Source organism: Lissotriton vulgaris, unplaced genomic scaffold (genome assembly GCF_964263255.1).
Source record: "Lissotriton vulgaris unplaced genomic scaffold, aLisVul1.2 SCAFFOLD_1082, whole genome shotgun sequence".
Classification (NCBI taxonomy): Eukaryota; Metazoa; Chordata; class Amphibia; order Caudata; family Salamandridae; genus Lissotriton; species Lissotriton vulgaris.
Genome location: NW_028242115.1, coordinates 370,912 through 381,311, shown reverse-complemented (window position 1 = coordinate 381,311; position 10,400 = coordinate 370,912). Strand labels below are relative to the sequence as shown.

General features: G+C 45.0%; 1 protein-coding gene across 1 annotated transcript in view; it reads left to right on the top strand.

Annotated features, from left to right (window-relative positions):
- The first annotated feature begins 1,769 nt into the window (after positions 1 to 1,769).
- LOC147669064 (uncharacterized) overlaps positions 1,770 to 10,400 on the top strand; it is a 29,333-nt gene continuing 20,702 nt past the window's right edge. Inside the window, 1 exon segment of the mRNA XM_086948254.1 lies at positions 1,770 to 2,725. Within this exon segment, the coding sequence (XP_086804380.1) occupies positions 1,770 to 2,725 (956 nt within the window).

Here is a 10,400-nt window from a genome sequence, read left to right as displayed (position 1 = left end):
TCTATGCTTCATACATGGTCCCTTATGACATTGGAAGATTGACAACCTATGTTGTAAATTTGGTAACCTAGATAAGATTGCACAATTCCGGTTAATACAGAGGTGGCCACCTCCAGTGGAAGAGGCACACCTAGAAAGGTACAACATTCAGGAAAAGGCAACCTGTTTTTTCTCAGTTGAAAATTCCAACATTAAGCCCACAAGCGCGCCGGTGTCAATCAACAATGATCCACCGTGCCATCAGATTCTACTGGCCCCCGAATATAAATCTAAAGGGCGGCATGACATTCTCAACAGATCCAATCTGTTAAAACTAGCAGAAGAAATTCTGGCCACGAACAATATTGAATCCATTAAATTCCTCTCCCCTCGAGGAAATCAACCCTCTGCGGTCACTGTGGTGACCTTTTCATCGGCAAGCTGGGTTGAAGCTTTTCTTGAACAGAAGCCGACGCTGCGGAATTGGGGAATCAGAGTGTACCCTTACTCCACTCCCGGGTATCCCACCTCCCTGTTAACAAGACCGACTTCACCCAGCTACATGTCATTATCCAAAACAACATGATGCGTCAGACCCTACTCGGTCTTAAGTAAGTAAGTAAGTAAATCTTTCTTTATTCGATTTTCAAGTTAGATAAAAACCATAAAAGAATTTCAACAGGTATATCATGATGTACACATTCAACAAGTTATTATTTTACAGCATAAAAAAAGGATAATCTTTCCCCTAATCGTTTGTGATATCTCATTTTCTAACATATACAAGTGGATTTTAGTCAAAGATTTACCCTATGTTTAAAAATACATTTTAAAAAAGTCACTATATATTTACAAACTATTTCAGTTTCTATAAATTGCAAGCGCAACATGGCAGGACGACATCGTCTTACACCCATTTTTCTTAAGAGAGGGATTAGCCAAAGTTTACGGTGTACAGAGTAGAATTTGCTAAACAGAACAGTGTGGATGGTGGATTGTTCTGATGTGTTGTCACATGGGCACACTGTTAGGCACTCTTCCCAACTGTTTTTTATCGGGAAAGCCACCAGTCTATGAAAAATATTCATTCTGAACCTTGTCAGTTGGAAACGCTCAAATTGTGACTGGACATATGTCAAGTACGGCTCAATCTCTAGGGTGGTCATAACTGCCAAGGAGTGTTGGACTGAAGATTTTCTTGCCACCGTGCAAAATCGCATCTCTTCCACATGGCACAAGGCCCTTTTTTTTTAGTTCTTTTCTGGTTATTTCACCAATTCATTCAGGTGTGAAATAGTAATTACTAAGCCCTAGGTCTGTGAGAAAATTCTTCATATACATGAGCCACTCGATTTTTCCCACATGGTCCAGTGACATGCAGTCTGTTACTATCTGTTTAGATAGGGTGTTTTTCGTCGCAATCCAAATACGTCGCCAGAGCAAGAGTGGCTGTATTTTAGCCAAATCCGTTATGTGTGGGACACCTAGCTCCATACTCGGTCTTAAAAAATGCTTCAGGGGCCGACGTTAAACCAAAAGGGCACGAAAATGCCGGGGACAATGTAGAACCTAATTACAGCTGGGGGTGGCTGCCAGCAATCCTGTCATCAAAACACTCAAACTGACCGCCAGCGGGTGAAACATCTGTAGAAATACACAATTCCTCTAGAAAACCCCTCTCAGCGGCGGGCAGACAGCACAAAAGAGATAACAAGCAGGGACGGCCTCCATTCTCACTGTGTTCATGGAATATCAGTAGACTCCATCAAAAAACTTCAAACGATGACACCATGGCTTTCTTGTGCAAATATGCAGCAATTGCCCTGCAGGAAACTTGGGCGGCAGAGGGCTGTCCCATAGAAGGATACATCGAGTTTTGGAAACCAGCACTCAGGGACAGCCGATTTGGCCACCCCAAAGGCGGTTTATCCATGTACATCTCAAACAACCTAAAAGGTGCTCTCAACCAATTTCATTTCAAAGAAGACTGGTTACTTGGGGTCAAAATTAACCCCTGGGGGACGCAGTGTCCAATTCTCCTCGTCAATGTGTACATTAATCCCAGCACCCGTACAAAAAAAGACCACCTGGTCCGATTGTGCGAAATCATGAATGACATCGCCACTGAATGTCCCAACTCGGACCTCATCATCACGGGAGATTTCAACACAAATCTATTTCAGGGGAATGCAGCAGACATGGAAGGACCGGACCTGACTAACATCTTTGAGGCCATGACTCAATCCAAACCTCCAAAGCAAGCCCCAAATATATTAGGTGAGCTCTCTGTGATGAGATTCTATAACGCCGACTACCTGGTAGTGAATGGAAGGACAGCAAGCGATTCACCCCCTATCTGCAATTCAGAACTAATGTTTAAGTTGAACAGTTTCTGCATCCACCCACGGTCTGAAAGCGACCATAGGCCCCAGGTCATCACCCTCACTACAAACTCGGAATTCCATAAAGCGGCTCCTATAACCTACAAGGGAATTCACACCGAAAACCTCAAGCGCCTCAAATGGAATGAATCCAACAGTCAGAGTGTTTTAAAAGCAAGCAAGGACTTCATAACAGGCAGTCTTGATAAAGATGCCAACACGATATGGAAATGGTCGCAGCTGTGCCTTCACCTGATCAACTCATATCCAGCGACTGCGCAGAGATCAAACTGCGCACCACCAGTAGGGGCTGAAACCTCCGCTGCCATAAAACCACTAAAGAGAGCAAGGAACACCGCATTGAGGTTGGTTTTAAAATTCCCGGGGAACAGCGCCTTCCTTGCCACATATCACCATGCCCAAAAAGCATTCAGGAGGGCAGTCTCCCAAGAAAAACAGGCCCAGGAAAACCAATACTGGGCAAAATTGGTGTGGGAAAGCAAGCAAAAAAACTCAAGGAAATTCTGGTCCCTTGTTAACCGCACCAACCTGAACTTAACAAACTCTGGTTCTGCAAACATCCAGGAAGCAGAATGGGTAGCATATTTAACAGATCATTTCCAGGCACAAGACAACATGACTGCACCAGACCACCTAGGGCATGCGGGATTGCAGATGATGTATCACTGAATACCTCCTTGGATACAAATCGGGGACTCACCCCTGTATATGCACTAACCGAGGAACGAGTTGCCAAACAGTGATAAAAGGGAGAAAAGATGGAGCACCAGGCCCAAATGGCCTGCCACAAGGGTTATTCAAATCGGACATCCCTTTTTGGTCCGCGGTGTTACTAAATCTCTTTAATCACAACCTGAGAACACTGACAATCCCGGACTCATGGCGGGGTGCAATAATTCATCCCATCCACAAATCTGGATCACGAGCTATGCCTAACTACAGATTAATCGCCCTACTGGACATAGAAGCAAAACATTTTGCAGGACTCATTCTGGAGGATCTAAGGCAATGGGTAAAGGACCACGATCTGATTCCTCCGAACCAGACGGGGTTTGTTGCCAATTCAGGAACTACGACAAATTTACTGGCAGTTTCCACTATAATCGACAAAGCCTTATTAACTCGTAGGATGGTCTTTTGCTGTTTTGTCGATTTTAAATCAGCGTTTGATAGAGTGCCTAGGGCGGCTCTCTGGAAAAAACTGACACAGTGGGGTATTCCAAACAAAATACTGAACCCAATTATTCAACTCTACTCTGACACATGGGTTCGAGTGAAGTTAGGGTCCGGCTCGCATCTCTCGGGAAAAATCATGACCGCACGCGGTGTCAAGCAGGGATGCGTGCTGGCCCCTCTTCTCTTTAACCTATACATAGCCGACCTGTCAAGCACTCTAGACAAGGTAAACAGTCATTCACCCAAAATAGGAGGTGCGGCATTATGTAACCTTTTATATGCCGACAACTTGGTCCTGTTTAGCCTCACTAGAGTAGGGTTACAAAGGCTCCTGGTTGCACTATCGGAATATACGATTGGCAATCATCTAGAAATTAACATGGAGAAAACCCTGATAGTCCCATTTGGTAAGAAACACTATAGCGGTGGTGGTTGGTCAATCAACAAAACGAGTCTTTCGATTGGCCAATCATACAAATATTTAGGCGTCCATCTGGACGCAAGGGGCAGCTTCTCAAAGCAAAGCAGTATGATCACAGCTAAAACCACGGCCCTAGCGGTATCCTTGGCCAAGCTATCAAAGAAACTTTCAGGTCCAAACTTTGCCCCTTTATTATAAGTCCTTAGAGCAAAAATCGGGCCAACACTTTCTTATGGCATAGAGACCTTTAAAGGCAAAATGAATACTGTCCTAAACAAACACACAACCAAAATCTACAGAAAGGTACTTCATTTGCCAAGCACTGCTTCCCCGGCCCAGATTAGATTAGAGCTGGGACTAACCAACTATGAAGCCTCTAATGTTGGTACTTACCTTAAGCTCTGTCATAAATTAAGACAGGCCGAACCAGGTACACTAGTATCCCTAATCTGGAAAGAAATCAGCGAGACTAATTCAGGGGGAACATTCGGGCGCCTTCTGAATGATTACATCCATCAAATGTCAGTTGCCGACCTTTGGGCTCTCAACCCCAGTCAGACTGTTTTTAAAAATATAATCAAAAAATGTGTAAGACTGAAATCTCTGGCTTCAGACAAAGCTCTTGTCACGAAACGCAGTCATTCCTGGGCGGTAGGCAACTCCTATAAACGATTGACCCCTGCTGCCTACCTCTCCACAACATTTTCACTTTATCTAAAGCGCTGCCTGATTGCCCTAAGAATGGGAGACTGACGCTTTCTTCAAAATGTACCCACCTGGCGTCGTAAGAAGGAGGACACAACATGCAGAGGATGCGGGTTAGCAACAGAAACATTCTTGCATGTGCTCTGCATCTGTCCCTCATTTAATTTCCAATGCAGATGTCTGCTTAAGCCAGAATGGAACAGGCTGGGAGTACGGACCTGTAGGCATGCTATTATCGCTGCTCTGTCTCCAGATAACATTGTCTTAAACATAAACTTGCCCAAATTTATTCAGCATGCTTATCGCAACCTAGATAAAATGAACACGGCTGATGCCTTACTGCTGATTGACAAGATTGAACATATATTTTAATAGAACTTGCAAAGTCCGGGAGGGCTAATCTACAAATTGAAATGTTTTAACTAGCATGCTTACGGTCATATTTTATTTTTCTACTCTTTTACTATTTTTTATTCATAAAACTGTACACAATGTGATTTGTGCAATCTTTTAAAGATGTTTTTTATATTTAAATAAAGAATTAGTACTACTACTACTAGTCACTGAAATGAAACGAAGAATAAAGTGGTGTTACATGTGAGGAAAAAAGTAAGATTTTTAACTGGTGTAAAAAAACAGAAAACGTTGAACTTTACTGAAACAACACTACAGTTTAAAAAACAGGAAATTTCACCATTTATTTGTAGTTGACATAAGTATAACTTGCACGCCATAGTTGTCAGAGGTCATCAGTCATGAAATATGAGGTCATAAGCAGAGCCTCACAGCAGTGCAGGGCTAATTTCCCTCATTCTTTTCAGTGAATGGCTAAGGTTTTTTTTAACATATGTTAAAATCTTACTACCTTCCTCACATATATATCCACCTTAACCTGTTGTTTTCTGTGAATTTCTGCAGTTTGTATTTTAAGGTAAAGTAATATTGTATTCCGATATGTTTGTGGACAACACCCCATCATGCATGGATCACAAAAAGGCAAATTAAAAAAAATATTTGGCTCCAGGGGGTTCCCCTCAGGATCCACCCCCTTAAGGGTCATAATACTCCTACTCTGCCCACTACTATTTTTTTTTATTTTATTTTTTTTTACATTTTCAGGACACGTATCAAGCTCCTGTGTCTTTTAATGTAGTCTGGTTCTGAAGATAACTGTGTATGGGGATTGTTGTTTCCAAAAATACATGTGTACAGAAGGACCATCTGTGTTCCAGGATAGTTTGTTCCGTGCTCAGTTAGGTCAGGCTTCCATCTTGACTTGTGTAGTATGTCCAGGCAGTCAGCCAGCTAGTATTACATTTAGTGGTAATGGAGAGGCTAATTTCAGCACCCTCACCAAATTAGACAGATGGTGTTCCAAGTGAGTCCAGTACTATGCAAAATGCATTTGTACAACAAAATAGTTTAATATTTGGGGCTTACATCAATCCTTGGTTGAAGTGGAGAGTGGTTATGTCCTAGATTAATTTCGGCTATTTACCTTCCCAGACATTTAATCAGAGTACTCGGAGGTTTGAAGAAACTTTTAGTGCGAGCCGTAGGAATTTTAACAAGCCTTTACAATGCAATGGTCTCTGCTTTATTAAAGTTAGAGCTATTGGCATTGCAAATGGCATTTTTTTCTTTTTTTTTTTTTGTTTTTTTTAAAACATAAATAAATGGTATTGTCATTTACAATGGCAATAGGTGAGCATTAGAGAGTAGTAGAGAGTATTAGCGGACACAGAGCCACACACACACACACACACAGCGCCACACACACACAGCCACACACCCCCACACAGCCACACACCCACACACAGCCACACACACACCCACCCACACACACACCCACCCACAGATTGAGCCACACACACAAAGCCACAAACACACAGAGACAAAGCCACACACACACAGACAAAGCCACACACAGAGCAACACAGAGCGCCACACACACACACAGACAGAGCCACACACACACACACACACAGACAGACAGAGCCACACACACACACAGACAGAGCTCTCTGCCCAGTAATGCCCTAGGGAACAGAGGTACGAAAAACCGGATCACACGCAGGGCACAGAGGCACAAGCAGAGAACAGAGGCGCACGCAGGGCACAGAGGCACAAAAACCGGATCACAAGCAGGGCACAGGCACAACAAGCAACGAGGGGGCAGGGGCAGGAGAGCAAGCACAAGCAACGAGGGGGCAGCAAGCACAAGCAACGAGGGGGCAGCAAGCACAAGCAACGAGGGGGCAGGGCGGCACAGAGGCACAAAAACCGGATCACAAGCAGGGCACAGAGGTACAACAAGCAACGAGGGGGCAGGGGCCGGAGAGCAAGCACAAGCAACAAGGGGGCAGGGGGGCACAGAGGCACAAAAAACTGATCACAAGCAGGGCACAGAGGCACGAAAACCGTATCACAAGCAGGGCACAGAGGCACGAAAACCAGATCACAAGCAGGGCACAGAGGCACGAGGGGGGGGCAGCAAGCACAAGCAACTAGGGGGCACATAAGCACAAAAACCGGATCACAAGCAGGGCACAGAGGCTAAGCATGGGCGGAAAATCCGTTTCGCTTGCGGATTTTGCGGATTTTCGGTAAATTCGCAATCCGCGAGATTCGCGAATCTCCCGCAAAATCCGCAAATCCGCGAGCAGCGGATTTTGCTCGCACTGCTCGCACTGTTCGCGTGAGTTCGCGGCTTCCCAGTACAACTTCGCGCCCCGCGAATAAGTGCAAAATTGCAGAAATACGATCTTAGCAAAACTGAAACTACTTACCAGGTTCAAAAGTTCAGGCTCATCATTAGTAGCCATTTCCTGTAGTGCTTCCTGAGGGGCCCCTCCAGAGTTCAGTTGCCAGTTGCAACTATTATGTGACCCTGCTCTGAACCTCAGAATAGTTACACATATGCCACAAAGGTCCTGAATTACAGCTAAGGGAGACAAGCAGGAGCCAGGCTGGAAGTTCAAATCCATTAATCAGCCCCTAATTCATTATTGTCAGTTGGGGCAGGGCAGGTGTTGTAACTAATTTTGCAACAATGAAAGCACTTAGCAAGTGCAAAAGATCACTAATCAGGAAGCACTAAGGAAGCAGGTGCCAGCTAAAAAAATATTCTGTGACACATTAATCAGCCCCAAATTAATTCAGGTCACTTGAGGCAGGGAAGGTGTGCTTGCGTTGCCACAATAATGTACACTGACTGGACAACCAGAGGGTGCTGTGATGAAACAGAGGGTGGCATGAGTAGTCAGAGAGTGGCAGTGGTGACAGAGAGTGGCAGTGATGAAGAAGAGTGTCCCAAACAGGCTGGACACGTAGAAACAACAAGTTCGCGAAACTTGCGACCCGACAGGTAAGTTCGCAATTTGCGAAAGTGTACAAAACCCTCGCGAACTGGCAGAAACCCGCGCAAACACAAAAAAAAAAAATTCGCGAGAATTCGCGGATTTTGCGGATTGCGAGTTCGCAAATCCGCAAAATTCGCGAACGCGAGATTCGCAAAATTCGCCCATGCTTAACAGAGGCACAAAAACCGGATCACAAGCAGGGCGGCACAGAGGCACAAAAAACGGATCACAAGCAGGGCACAGAGGCGCAACGAGGGGGCAGGGGCAGGAGAGCAAGCACAAGTAACGAGGGGGCAGAGGGGCACAGAGGCACGAAAACCAGATCACAAGCAGGGCACAGAGGCACAACAAGCAACGAGGGGGCAGGGGCAGGAGAGCAAGCACAAGCAACGAGGGGGCAGCAAGCACAAGCAACGAGGGGGCAGGGGGGCACAGAGGCACAAAAACCGTATCACAAGCAGGGCACAGAGGCACGAAAACCGGATCACAAGCAGGGCACAGAGGCACGAAAACCGGATCACAGCACTAGGGAACAGACGCACAATGAGGGGGGGGCGGGAAGCACAAGGGAACAGACACACAACGAGGCAACAGATGCCAAAAAACGTACCTGCTCAGGGTGGGGGGAGTCACTGTCTGTTGCGCGGCCAAACAACGCCATGACATCAACATCTTTCTGCGAGGCGAAGCAGAAATGCCTCGGAGAAGCACGGTCATTTTCTGATTCGGGGCGAAAAAAGACGCTCCCGGATCGGAAAAAGACGGGACTTGAATAGAGTGACGCCCCTCTCCTCCAATGGCTATAGCCTCCGTTTAGGTTCAAGCCCCCATACTAAAAAACATTAAATCTCGGAGCGAGACTGCGCAAGCGCAGCCTACAGTCCGAGATCTAATAAAAAAAGTAAAGGCGGATGGGAAGTTCGGCTATCTTGATAAGAGCCATGAGTCCAAGACCCATCTATCCACCTCTTTCTGCAATGTGGACTTGGTATGCCAGCAATTATCCCTTTGAACTAAACCCAGGTCATGGTGTATCTGCATCCCTACATTTTGCACAGAATCGTCCTGCCCTACAGAGTAGGGAGAGCAAGGTAATGACATCCTCATTTAAGACGACTCTCTTGAGCATCGCAAATGTGAATCCACACTCCAGAGAAGCAAACACCCTTTGGGTCACATTTTCACTGCTGAAAGATTGAGGTTTACCCGGTTCAATAATTAAAGGATGGACTGATATCAAATTACAAAGCCCGACCTGCATGGGCATTAGTCTCATAGTGCTGATTTTTAACAGTAGTTTTAAGTCTACAACTATTAAGTAATCTACATGAAGGGCACTGTGAAGGGTGCTCATGTGGTTTCAGTAGTGTTTTTTTATATACATATTTTACTTTTATTTGCCAAAAATGTTACATTTAATGGTAGTTAGCACACCAGTATTACAGCACAATATTATCATGCATTTACAGGCCTGCTGTTTTAATTTCAGCAACCGTTCCATAGCTGTATCTGTCATCTTAACTTGCATTACATTTTGCAGTGCCTCAGCTATATCTGATTAGTACATTTAATTCTTTCCACACCAGGTATTGTCTTAATGGCTCCAATACATCTCTAGGTCTAGACTTACTTGGTTGCAACACTGCATATACTTCTGACTGAGTGTTGCAAAGAACTAGGGGGCATATTATCAAAAAATAGCGATATTTATCGCTAAGTAGGGTTAGCGGCAATTTTTTTATCGCCGCGCATCACGGGATTTTATCGCTGAGATAATGTGCTATTAGCAACGTTTATCTCAAAAGCAATAAAATTCCCGGCGATGGCGGCAAAATCTGTGAAGATCGCTGAGAATACAGCGATATTCACGCATTATCGCTAACAGGGTCTTAGCCATTATATCCACCTCCCATTGGATATAATGGCTAAGAACTGGTCTTAGCAGGTGTTAGTTTTTGGAGATATTTGCGCTTAGCGCGAAAATTTCCATCGCTACGCGTGTTTTGCTAATAGGCGACAGCGATGTTAGCGACTGCTTTCAGTCGCTAACAGGTTGGGTACGCCCACTTTGCATGTCATTAGCGATAAATATCGCTGACATGCAAAGCAGACCCCAAACCGCTCGCTATCGCCTACAAGCTGTCGCTAACTTGATAATATGCCACTAGATCCCTTGTGCAAGTCTACAAACTTAGCAAATTATCGTGTCCCCCAACACTCTAGCAGCAGTGCCATTGCTGTGCACTTCCTCTGTGCGTTAGGGATGTGCATCACATATCCTAAAAGTGCAATACATGGTGATAGATCCAACTGAAATCCAGTCATCTCGTGACTTACCCCCAAAATGTATGCCCA